Source organism: Platalea leucorodia (assembly GCF_965183815.1).
Source record: "Platalea leucorodia genome assembly, chromosome: 12".
Taxonomy (NCBI): Eukaryota; Metazoa; Chordata; class Aves; order Pelecaniformes; family Threskiornithidae; genus Platalea; species Platalea leucorodia.
Window position 1 is genome coordinate 15,699,112 of NC_138834.1, and position 12,566 is coordinate 15,711,677.

General features: G+C 54.5%; 2 protein-coding genes across 4 annotated transcripts in view; both read right to left on the reverse strand.

The window, feature by feature from the left end:
* Positions 1 to 1,306: 1,306 nt before the first annotated feature.
* Positions 1,307 to 3,145, reverse strand: PLA2G1B (phospholipase A2 group IB; the record flags this gene model as incomplete). The annotated part of the gene is made up of 4 exons (XM_082325502.1): positions 1,307 to 1,428; positions 2,007 to 2,134; positions 2,873 to 3,032; positions 3,112 to 3,145. 4 exons carry the CDS (start codon positions 3,143 to 3,145, stop codon positions 1,307 to 1,309), a joined length of 444 nt encoding a protein of 147 aa, XP_082181628.1.
* Positions 3,146 to 7,737: 4,592 nt separating this feature from the next.
* MSI1 (musashi RNA binding protein 1) overlaps positions 7,738 to 12,566 on the reverse strand; it is a gene marked incomplete at its 5' end in the record, with an annotated part of 29,269 nt that continues 24,440 nt past the window's right edge. For all 3 annotated transcript variants that reach the window (XM_082325342.1, XM_082325344.1, XM_082325343.1), the window contains 4 exons: positions 7,738 to 7,822; positions 8,790 to 8,855; positions 9,348 to 9,502; positions 9,628 to 9,696. In XM_082325342.1, the coding sequence (XP_082181468.1) occupies positions 8,814 to 8,855; positions 9,348 to 9,502; positions 9,628 to 9,696 (266 nt within the window). In that variant the 3' untranslated portion in view covers positions 7,738 to 7,822; positions 8,790 to 8,813. The remainder of the gene's footprint in view (positions 7,823 to 8,789; positions 8,856 to 9,347; positions 9,503 to 9,627; positions 9,697 to 12,566) is intronic.

Sequence of the window (12,566 nt, forward strand, 5' to 3'; positions counted from 1 at the left end):
TATCTGACCGAGACACACATACTTTTTTTTTTTTTTAAAGAACAAAATGTAATTCCATCCCAAAGCATTCTACGATTCTATGATCCTATCTCATTATTATCCTAATACCCTCAAAGATCCAGTGACCTTCACTAGGAAGGCATTGCAAGTACCTTCAGATAAGATATCAAGCCAGCTTCTTCATTCTCCATCTGTTTCTGCTTTCTCAAAGCCCTCTCGCAGATCCTTGGGTTCTGCTCCATGTTTGAGTACAGTTCGTGCAGGCATTGCTGAGTGTAGGATGAAGACTGCTCCTCAAACTCCTCTATGGAAATCAGCTTGCAAAATGATATACTGAGGGGATACTCGTTGTCAAACTCATCCAAGATCTCCATTCTCTACCTGATCAAAGATGACAGGGCAGGCTGTATGCTCTCCTCCGGCTGGAGGAGGCAAGGGAGCTATTTTCTGGGGACAAACCAGGGCCTCCCTCCTGCCCTGTCAGCAAACAGGGACACGAGCAGGCCCTACCGCAGGAGCTCCCCAACACCCTCCCGAGAGCCTCTGCCACTAAAGCTGCCTCCGTGGTGTGACAGCACCGAGTCTGGGCGGCAGCTCTGGCGCAGGACCTTGTCAGGACAGAACAACTGGGGAGATGCTGTCCCTCAGAGGGGCTCCCTGCCCTCCCCTGACCGCCAGGCCAACATTCCCTCTTCCCCTACAGCTCCGGGCCAGGAACAGCGCTAGGCAGGAGGCGGCCTCCCCAGGGTAAGCACATATGGGTCTCTCGGAGCAGCGAGCAGCCAGACAAACGGCCCAAGCCCCTCACGCAACCACGCCCTGAGGGATACGCACCCACAAGAGGGGCGGCGGCGCTGTAGCTAACGTGTGGGCAGCCCGAGGAGCGGCACCTCCCCTCCGCGCTCACCGGGAGGGAGAGGGAGGGCAGGATGGCCGCCGTGAAGCGACCCCGGAGGGAACGACCGGGCCCCACGGCCTCCCCGACGCCGCGGGCACCTGAGGGGAGAGGGCGCGACCGCGCCCTGAGGGCAGGCAGGGGCGGGGCTGCCTCGCGGCGCGCACCTGCACCCGGCCCCGCCCCTCGCCGCTTCCACCGGCCAATCAAAGAGCGCGGCGGCCGGGGCGCCGCGCGCGCCACAATGGCCCGTTGGCAGAGGGGGCGGGGCCTCCCCCGCTCCCCGCAGCCCCCCCCCCCTCGCGCGGTTCCCCTCAGCGGAGGCGGGAGGCGGCGGTGCTCGCAAGGCGTTTATTTGTGGCGGGCGGCCGCGGGCGGCTGCCGCCCCCAGGGGCCGGAGCAGCGGGAGGGCTAGCTGCAGTACTTCTTGGTGTCCAGCGCCCTGTGCTCGGGGTTGTAGGGCGCCTTGGCGAAGCACATGGCGGCGGTGCGGTCGCAGTTGCAGATGAACATCTCGCACTCGTCGTTCTTGCCTGGGGGAGAGAGCAGGAGCCGTCAGACCCCGCGGCCCCTTCGCCGGCCCACGGCAGTGATTCGGGCAGGCGGTTCTGCTGCCAGGGCACAGCCGTTTGACTGCTGCCGTCGTTTTGGGGGTGCACCTGCTTCTCCCCGCTCACCCTCCGGCCCCAGAGCTGTGTGCCCCAGCCCAGCAATCCCCTCGCTCCTTCCTTCCTTCCCTGCCGCTCTGTTTGCCAGCCTGCCTGCTGTTTATCTCCGTTCCGGAGCCCTATAAAAGCTCCACCATTACATTAGAGATGTCCAGCAGAAGCTGTGTAACCCTTCCCAGTTAGCACGCTGATCTCTTAAACACCGCCATTAAAGGGGCTCCCAGAGAAGTACCACAGGGACTCGCTCCCCTGAAGAGGGGACAGGCTTCCCTACGCACCGCGATACCATATATCTTCCATAAACTTTAAATGCGTGCTGTAGGGAGAATATTCGCGGCGGTGCCTGTGCGGGTGCCCCATTTGTACCGAGCAGCCCCGCCGGCCGGGATGCACCGCGCCTCCCTGCCGCCGAAGCGTCGAGTGTGACGCAGCCCGCAACGTACTGTTACACGTAATCTGCCCGTTGGAGCAGCTGTAGCTGTACCACTCTGTGTAGGGGTTGTCCACAAAGAATCTGCATGATTTTAGTTCCTTTGCCTGCGAGTAGCAGTTATCGTGTGCTTGACAGCACCTGGGAAACAGGGAGGAAAAGGTCAGAAAATACCAGAGATGCAAACTCAGCTGACCTGTAAGACACGTAAATACGCTACTATTGCTTTGACAAGGCACTGAACAGAGGAAAAAGGTACCCAGAGATAAGAGAGCAGACACGAAGGACCTCAAAGGGACACAGTTCTGCCAGCTAATGGTCCAAGAGGTGTCTGGTACACAGGTACTGCCAGGAGCATCTTCACAGGGTTGTCCATTGGGCACAGGGAAAGCAAAAGAACGGCATTTACCCTACGCTCCCTGTCAGTGCCCGGTAGCTGAAGAGCTAACAGCTGACACAACTCACTGCGTCTTGGCCATTGGTCTTGTGTGATCTCTAAACTGCCCGAGCCACTTCTTCGCATTTTGCGGCTCAGCCCCGTGCGTGTCGGTGGTCGTGCACTGGGCAGCGTGCTCGGAGCTGCGTCCAGGCTGCTGGCACAGCACTGCCGCAAAAAAAATGCTGGACCAAGTGCAGTTTAGCTGCCACAGAAGAGAAAACAGAGTTGTTGGGGTTATATTTTATCTTTAGCAGTACGGCACCAAGGTGTGCTACTACGCAACCTTTTTTCCTTGAATCAGTCTTTGAGAGAAAGCTTCGTTCACAGCAGCCAGAGTTTTGTGTGCGTTCATAGGCAGGACCAGCTGAGACGAAGCTGGCGTGCAGAGCCGTGAAAGCACGGGCAAGGAAAGAGGTTTGTAAAAGCGGAGTCTTACAAACCTGTCGAGCTCATCCACAGGTGTCCCGCTGCCTCCCAAGCCGCAGTAGCAGCCGTAGTCAGCGAAGTCCAGGATGGGATAGCTGTCCGGGATGGTGCATTTCAGCATGCAGCGCAGCTCCCAGACGGCCCGGGGTGAGACAGCAGCGCTGGCTGCGCCCACTGAGAAGAGATGCAAAGGTTCGAGTTAGGCAGGGCGTCAGCAGCCCAGGGTGCCGGGGAGCGAGTGCCGCCTACGCACCAGACAGCAGGAAAAGCAGCGCCAGGGACTTCATTCTTGAAGGACTTGACAGAGTCACTGGCGCTGAAGAAAAATGCAGCTCTTTATACGACAAGCTCACCTTGACACAGATATAAGATAAACAAGCCAGTATTTATGTTACTAAATGCAGATTTCTTCCATCAGAGGCTGTGGGCTGCAGGTTGTGACATGACCAGTTGAAGGCCAGTGGAGTTAAATCTCTGAAAGCCAGAAAGACAAATATTTGCTCTCTAGATTTTTGCTATTAAAATCTTTTAATGCTACTATTAAAAGCCAGCCTGAAAGATCTGGACATTTTCAAGGGCTCTATACTAAAAATACAGCGGTGTGGTGGTTTTGTTGGAAATCGCTGGCGCACTGATATCCATCCTGCTAATGCTGGCATCCTCTTTTTGTGGTATCCCTCTTACCATTAATCCTGCCTCTCTCCATGGATTCTCCTGGCCCGACTCAGAGAATAAGGCACAGGTCGTCCGCTCACCCCAGATGAGCATTTGGCGTGAGCCGAACTGAAAAACATTCAAGCTGGTTTTTTACTTTGAAACCACAGAGGAGGAGGAGGAGGAGGCACTATTGGGCAAGAAAGAGGAGCCAAGCAACCTGTAAAGCCCCTGCAAGGCTTAAACAAGGAGTGGTGTCTGGTTCTACGTGACCTTAAGGGAGTTACCCTGGAAATCATAGAATCATAGAATGGCTTGGGCTGGAAGGGACCTTGAAGACCATCTAGTTCCAACCCCAAGTCGTGGGCTTGGAAGTTTCAACATGCACAGGAGCTTCGGGAGCTCAGAGACAGCAGTTGCTCTTTCTTCAGCACCAAAGCAGAACCCCGCGAGGCCCTTTGGTTCCCTATGCCAAGGCGTGAGGCGAGTTGGGAACCTTGAAATAAGATCAAAAAATGGGTAAGAAAAAGCTTCCTGGAGTCAGCCGGGGCGAATCCAAAATACCGCCCTCCCGGGCAGACCCCAGAGGCTCTAACGCTGCCGGGGCTACAGGCTTGGCATTGCTACGCACTCCTAGACTGCGCGCTTGACAGCGAGAGGCCGCGTTTATTCCTAAAGCACCAAGCAAGCCTTCAGTTTTTAAGAGCAGGGGAAGAGGCAGAGCCCACCGCTCCCCAACAGCCCAATATCCCCGAGCGCGTATTCGGGAAGCTTAGGGTTCAGCACCCTTCGGCAGGTCCAAACGCACGTTTCTGTGAGGGACAACGAGGATGTCTTCCCCCTCGTAGTGGCCAGAACTACGCCGGGGTGCCCCTAGTACCCCTAGGATGTTGACACATCCGTAGGACATTTAGTTAAAGGCAAACGTGCTGATGAACCCCAGAACCGTTCCGACTTTCCGGATCCTTCGCCAGCTCCCTGAGGCTCTGGGATTCCCCGCTCACAGGTCAGCTAAAGCCAAGCAGACGCCGAGTTCCAGGTTCAAGATTCTTGTGTCCTAACAGCGAGACCATTGAACGGACACGAAAGGCTGATGTAAAGGACAGGCCGTAGCACGGTTAGTTCAGAAACAAGGATTTAATCTTTTGCCCGCAGATCAATCTCCTGACTTTCCCTTCAACACCCATTTAAGCGTTCTCCTTCTCCTTTGCTACTTTGGCCACCTTTACTCTTTTTTTTTATTATTTTCCTGTTCTCTTACCAGTGAACCTTAAGACTCTATGGTTCCTTTTTCCCCACTTCTCAATATCTGATTTATTATTGATGTTGCCAGGAAAACTTCCAATCAACTGGCTTTTTAAAGTCACAAATCAGAAATTCTGTCATATCTCGGATTTCATCCACCTGAATTCAGTGCGAGGATCACCAGGTGTGGGAAAGCGAGCACTCCGAGGGTGCCTCATGAGAAAAACCCCAGCAGGGTAAAGATTTTTCCACCAATGCTATTTTTGGGTTCCCCCAACCTGGGCTGCGTACAAAGCCGCTGCTCCTCAGCGAGCTTGTGCGGACATCCCAACTGACAACCGGTTCCTAACCTTACAGCTTGAGCCGCAGATTATTTTTAAGAATTCTCCGTCACGAAGAGCTGCTGCGCAGGGCTCCCCACCCTCTTTGACGCTGTTATCATTTACCTTCCTCTCGTAGCGTTGTCCGTTAAGGATTTCTCTTCCCATCCAATCTCGGCCTTTTACTTTCTTAGATCAAGGCTCCTTGCTGCGCCGTAGTCATTGCATCCAGAGCATGAGCCAAACTTCTAAGCACCACGCTATCTCCTCCTTTCTTGAACCTACAAATGTCTATACAGAACCTCTGTAACGTGGAGAAGAGACACAATCTTCATTAAAACCAGATCTGCCTCGTGTTAGAAACTGGGCCACTGCCAACGTCTGGGAGCAGAACAGAGTCAGAGCCCTGCCTGGGGCTTTTATCCTAATAAAAGGTCCACGTTCACCTGAAATCTCCTCCATTGGAGAATCTCCCGCCCCCAAATAATGACAGAGAAGGACAGTTTTCAAATAATTTATTAGGAATTTAAAACTGAAATCTGGAAAAAGGGTTACAGGTGTGGAGAGAACAAACATCGGAGTGTAATAACTTACTGGCTTAAAAACACAGCTTTATTTCTTTTAAAAAAAATGCCCACCCTGAAACCGGAGCCCCAGCCTCCAGGCAGCGGCGGCACTGGCCGGAGAGCGCGAATCGCAGCCCGGCAGCAGCACAGCTGGCCTCGGGTGCCTGGAGGGGCACGGAAGCAGTTCAGCGCATATACCAAGAGGGAGGAAAGCGCTGTCCGCAGACCCAAATTTGAAGTATATAGAATAAAAATAAACCCAATAAAATGCAGCTCTTCTTTAATTAGGAAATATTTAAAAAAACAGACATACAGACTCTTGTCTCAGTAACAAAAATTATTGCTTTGTGTTTTCAGTACTAATCTGTTAAGTACCCTCTTACCTAAACGGAACTCTCCAAACGCATCGCCCAGGTCAGGCCCGGCTCCGCGGACGGGGGAGGGATGGGAGAGAAGGGCCCTGTGGCCCTCCCGGTCCTTTTCCGAACGCCCCCCTCCCTCCCGGGGGCTCAGTTTGGGGGAAGAGAGGGAATGATTTTTAAAACTTAAGATGAAGCTGTTATTTCCCTGGGAAAAGAGTTTGGCTGCATCTTAATAAAAGGCTTAATCACCCCCCTTAACAAGGTCTTTGGTTCACTGAAATCCAGACCCAAACCTGCCCCCTGTACCCCTGCGGGAGGCTTCCCGGGGCAGAGCCTCGGCCGCCCCGGCAGGTTCTGGAGAAGGGACCCGACCGCCCCCGCGCAGGACGACGGACAAACTCCCACAGTCTTCGGAACACAGAGTAAAGCAAAGGGGAAGCTGCAATTCCAGAATTCATATAATCCCTGAGAAGCCCTTAACCCGCCCCCAAATCACCACCCTAATGCTTTTCTCCCCCGTTAATGACTCCCCAGCCCGGCGTCCTGCCCTTCAGAGAACGACCACCCAAACCCCCCCGGCCCTGGCTGACACCCCTTCCGATACCCTCCCCTCCGGAGGAGGATCCCCTTTCCCAGGAAACCTTGACGCAAGCGATAGCGTTTGGAGAGTGAATTCCTTTCAAAGTAACCAAGACAAGCAATGGCGGTAAAGCCCTTTACCTAAAGCCAAACCGGAGGCTGGCACTACGGAGCCCAGTGATGGAGTCTGTACATCGAGCGATTGGAAGCAGCTTTAACCCGCTCAGCAAAACAGCCGATGGCCGGTACGTTTCACCCCCGCCCCCACCCCCCTTTCATCTCATCAGAGGTCTTAAAATCTTACAGTAAAAGGTGTACAAAAAAAGAATGGAGTCCTGTCAGGATTCTGCTGGAGAGTATTGCTCACGCTGCGGCACCAAGTCCAGGACCTGGAGCTGCTCCTTGGAGCCAGGCTGCAGGCGGCAGCCAGGTTCAGCTCGCGATATTTACATATTATACAGGAGGAAAAAGAAAACCCCACGTAAAACTAAACCTAGGAAAAAAAAAAAATTCTTTCAGCTGTAAGGATAGTGTTTTTCACTTAGCAAAATATACATTTGTTTTGTTCCATAGCGATGTCCAACGTTTTCGGATCCTTGGAGTTTCACACTTTTCAAAGCCTCACATTTACAAAACAGAAAACAATTAAAAACAGTTTCTTTAAAAAAAATAGAAATACATCAGTTCCTCTCAGCCTTTGCTCTCTCTGCGTCTCTTTCTTCCCTTCAGAACTGCATTCTCGTTACATACCGTGCTTTAAAAACACTGACGACAACAACAACAGAGTTGAAAATATTCAAAACAGTTTCAAAGCCAAATAAAAATACTCCTCAATAAAAACTACCTAACACAATCACAAAGCCAATTCATAAAATATGTCTACTAGCTCGGGAAAGAGCAAACAACAAAAAGAAGGGGTAGCCCCCCCCAAAAAAAGATAAAAAAATAAAATAAAAAAATAAAACTAACAGCTAATAAAATAAATAAAAGAAGAATCGGTGGGCTGGGGGCAGGGAGGGGGGAAGCGTAAACCGTCGGTGGTTAGTAAGAAAGCGAGATGATCTCCTCGGGTTCAGTCCAGTGTGGTCTGGTCAAAGGGAGAGACCAGGGCAGGGCGGCAGGAGCCTGGCAGCCAGCCGGCAGTGTGCAGTTTGATTCAAGAAAAAGGTAACCTTGGCTCATCCCCCGCGGCTCACCGGATCCTCCAGCCGCTGTCCCCGGTTAGGTCACTGGGGAATCTGCGGGACACAGAGGGGAGGGAAGGGACAGGATCTAGAACAACCAACGGCTTCTCTCTTGGCGTTTTCCTCCGGTGCGATCCGACAGAAATACTCGACACCCGAACTCGCCCCAACGCAGAGGCGCTCTGCCTCTCGCTGGCACAGCGACGGGGCACGGCAGGGATGCTTCCGTCTTTAACGGCAACGTGCAGGCCGGGGAAACGAGGCCCCGCGCGCCGCGCAGCCTGCCCGGACCCGTGGCGCTCCCGGCCCCCGGGAGGCCTGGGACGTAGCGGGCTCCAGCTGCTTCCCCAGCTCAGCTCAGCGCAGCCCTGCCAGGGGCGCCCGTCTGGACACCCTTCCCTGCAAGTTTTTGCCCTCTTTTTTGTAAAGCTGGTTTTTTTTTTTTTTTTAATTTTAATTTTAAGCCAGCTAACTTCAGCCAGATTTGCAAAGCAAACGGAGATCATCCATCAGTTCCCTCTCAGGCCCATCCAAGGACCAGAAACAGAACTGACCAGACTCAGATTTTCCTTCTGCCCTTCTCCCAGGCGGGAGAGGAAAACCCTCGCTCCCCAGAGACAGCGGTCTCGGCAGCAGCGAGAACAACCAGCTGCGTGGAGGAGGCTTCCCCGGCCACACAGGTGAGCCAAGCTTGTCTCTCGGGATCACCCCTGCACTGTGATTCTGGCCAACCCTGCAGACCTTTCCTCCTTCCGCCAGTGCTTTCCCTTCCCCTGGGCACCCAGACACTAGGCGATCTCTCCGCAGCACTCCCAGCCTGGGGAGCGTAAGGTAGAAACCCAACCTGCCGAGCCTCTGGTGCAGAAGAGAGCCCCAGGCTGGCCGCAGGACTCCTGCCGCAGGCTGGGTCACGCCGGCGAGCTCACAGCGGCATCCGCGGCTCCTGCCGAGAGCCCAAGCCCAGGGGCCAGCTCAGAACTTCACTCCTCTCGTTACCCGTTCCTGTTCAAAGCTCTCTTACCTCCTGCCTCCTTGGTCCCCAGCTTCAGTGATACCCATTGGTAAAAGCTGTTGCAATCAAGGGACCCTGTGAAGAAAGCGTTAAAACCCCACTCGTAAGCAAACAAAAGAAATGTGAAGGAGAATTACTACCGCCACAAACTCAGTCATGGCCCAGATGCTGGGAAAGCTGGTTTCTGTTGGAGGTGCCAGGTCTAAAGAGCACATCACCCTGCGGAACACCGCGTCAGGGCCAAGACGGGCTCTGGGAAAGTCCGGGCCAGACCGGGAAAAGGTCTGGAGGTCAGGACCCTGCGTGGTGGCCAGGGAGAGCCAGCGGAGCCCAGGGATGGGGGCTGCAAGTGAACTGCTGCATCCTGCCCCATCCGTCTGTGCTCAGCGATGGCGTGGCAGATGCTGCGGCGGGTGGTGTTTCTTAACCAGAAAGCAGGCTGCGGGCGGCGCGGGGGCCGCCCACCGCTGCTCCGCTCCATCACCACGCGGAGATGCAGCCCCTTCCCCTGGCCGTCCCGCTCTCCATCTTCCCCGCCCTGCGCAGAGCCCGCCAGGGAACACTCACCCCTAGGCTGTGGCCGAAGCCGGTGCTCGGGGCTGGGCTGGCAGCGCTGATGTAACTGCTGACCCCCGAGTCCTGGTTGGCGGCTCCATAAAGCTCTGCCATCGGCCCGGGGCTGGTGGTGCCCAGAAATCCACCGGTGCGACTGGGGGTGGAACCTATGGGAGGCAGCAAAACTACAGAGTGAAGATCCCAAAAATGCAACCCCGTCCCACCCCCCTCCCGCAGCCCGTCGCAAACCTCCGGGACAGGACACCGCGCTGGGGAGGAAAGTGGCAGTTACCTGTCCCTCGCACCACGGCTGCCGCAGCCGCTGCTGCCGCCATTGGTCCATACGCAGTGAGGGGGATTGCTGGAAAAGAAGGAACGGGCATCTCAGGGGCACTGTGGCTACACGGGGAACTCCTCAACAGGAGGAGTTCATTCATTCCCTGCTGCAAAATACCAGGCCCACAGAGACGTATCGGCTTAGTGCATCACACGGGACATCCGAGGATGACACTAGGGGAGCGCACAGCCCTGCATTTATCGCTATCCTTTTGCACGGCCACTGTCCGGGGGAACTCACTAGCCATGCTCTGCCGAGCCCGCGCCCTGGCGCAGCCGAGGGTGCGACACGGAAGAGCTGAACCAGAAAGCGGGCAATTTCAGATGTATCCTGTCGCTACTTAGCTTGCAAGATGCAGCTAAGCTGAAGCTACAGATCCAGATTTTGGCTGTAAACGTGGAGAAACGCAGCAGCTGGCAGCTCAACGTCCTGAGGCTCAGCCCTCCTCTCTGTCCCTTGGTACTATTCGTGAGTAACAGTTTCATAGTTAATAATAACAGTTTAATAGCCTCTTTCTCCCTATTTCTCTACTCTTCTCAAGACGCACCATCCTCCCCACTCTGAGTTTTGCTCCTGAACTGCTCAACCCCTTGCCATTCACTGTAGAAGAGCAGGAACCATATACCTAGGGAGCAGGAACTAGAAATGGCTTAATTAAAACAGTAAGTCTTAATTTATATGTAGCAGTTCTAATTCCCAACTCTACTGCCAGAGGCAGCCAGCCCTCGGGGCAGGAGGCATCTAGCCAGTATGTCTCTCTTTGCCCTTAAAATGACTGGGTCAGCATTTCATGCTTGAATGTGAAATTCACTGCGATTCTGTTTAGAGCACCAGAAAAAGAGGTCAGAACAAATCAATCGCGTTAAGGCTGAAACCCGGACTAGCTTATAAGGGAATATTTAGCAGCCGGCACCAGCCTGTTTCAAGCAAACGTCATACGAGGCTTGTATCTGGGTTAGCTGCTCATTGCAGGCCCTGGGCCAACGCGAGCATGTCGCTGCTTCGCATCACCCCCAAAGATGCGGTTGCGGGGAGGACAGGCTGCTGGCAGCCACCCTCCCGCCCCATCACCGCTTCAAGTCCCTAACACACCGCTGAATGCACACGATTTTACTGAGAAAGGAGGCCAGGTCTTCCCAAAAAGACTCCGGTTCTTTCTCTGGGAAAAACCCTTCTTGCCTTTGCAGTCTATCTACCGAGACACCAGGTTTGTGTTGCGATGAGAAAGCACCTGCACGTGAGCTCCCCGCGTGCTGGAGCAATCATCCCCGCTTGTGCCATCCCCTCATCTCAGTTCCGCTTGCCAAGCCCCTCCAGCGCAGCCCTTTTACACGCACGCACGCACTCGAAGGCACGAGGGCCCTCCAGCACCGCGCAGCTCGCTGGCCCTTTGTAGGAACGAAGGGGGCCCTGCCCTTCGTGGGACCAACTCCAGCCTATACATGGGAATCGCAGCGCTCGGCCTAGCCAAGAGGCTGCGCAGCGACTGTTTAACAGTAGGTAAGCGTAACGGGAAGGGAAGAATGCCACGATCCCCAGCTGGTACTTCAGCGAGACACTCAGGACTGTAAGCTAACGTGGCACCCAGCCAGGACAGCAGCACTAATAACTTCTTGTTGTACAGAGCCCTGGTGCACCCCAGCCGCCGGCGACGGCCAGGCCCCGGGCGATTCACCTCCGCTAGAAAAAGCCACAGCGCAGCCGGGGCTGGACCTCGGAGGGAAAAGCACTTTTGCCAATTCACCAACGTTCCTCTACAAATTTTATGGGTTTTGCTGAAAAACACACATGTAAATACACACTGGGCTCACATCTGCTTTGCTTGGCAACCAAAAGGCTCCGAGATGGGGATCAGGTGCTTATGCAGTTGCATACATGGCATCAGGGAAGGGTTTTATTAAGAGGGAGCTAGGATTTAGCCTCCCTCTACATCCCTCAGAGCAATTCGTTCATTGGTGGCTGCCAACCTCAGCATCCTCGGGACCGGAGAGTCCCTGAGGATCGACATGGTTCTGTGCCACAGAAACCCCCCATCAAGCCTGTTTGTACTGATAATTCTGGGAGAGCTTCTCAGGAAGCTTTTCCACACCCTCATTGCAGAGAGATTCAAACCCTGAAACAGGTGGGGGCAAGGAAGCGCTGGAGAGGGGGAACACCATGGAAATGAGATGGCACACGGGGAGCAGGGTGCTACACAAAGCTGCTTTTCTACGACAAAAACCATGGACAGGACAGAGCTGGGGAAAACATGGCCATGGAAGGGAAAGTCAACAGGAGGAGCACCACCTAGAGAGAGCACGCTGCACACAACCCAGGGGCTGAGGATCCAGAGCGTATTTGCACTGAGGACACTGAGCCAGGATGAGTCCCTGGAGAACGGTCCTCTGCCCCCGTTTCAGCCCACAGTTCCCTACGAGCACTGCAGGACTTTGCTGTAGAGTCCCACCACGCTCGCTTCTGTCCGGGAAGCCCGTGTGGGAGTAGCTGGGGAGCTGCACCACCCGGCGCAGGGAGAGCATTCCCTGCAGCCCCTCCTGCACAGGGACATGGGATTAGAGTAACCAGGAGTGCTCCCACACCCTCTCCCTCCTCCCAGCACTCCAAATCTCATCCTTGCAGCAGCTCGGGTTAAGGTCATTCGCAGACCTTTGAGAAATCACCCTGCTCTCTGCAGTTTTCCATATCTGGTTTACACCCAGCCTGGGGCGAGGAGCTAAAAACGAGGCAAGCAGCAGGAAGGGCCATCTAAGGATTACATGCCTTCATTTGGCATGACCTGCATTGCCCTTCTCGGAGGCAATACACATGGCTCTGATTGCCTCTCCATCTTTCCAGCCCCAGCTTTGGACGGAGCTCGTACAGATGGAAGAGGAAATAAGGAACATTTCCAGTCT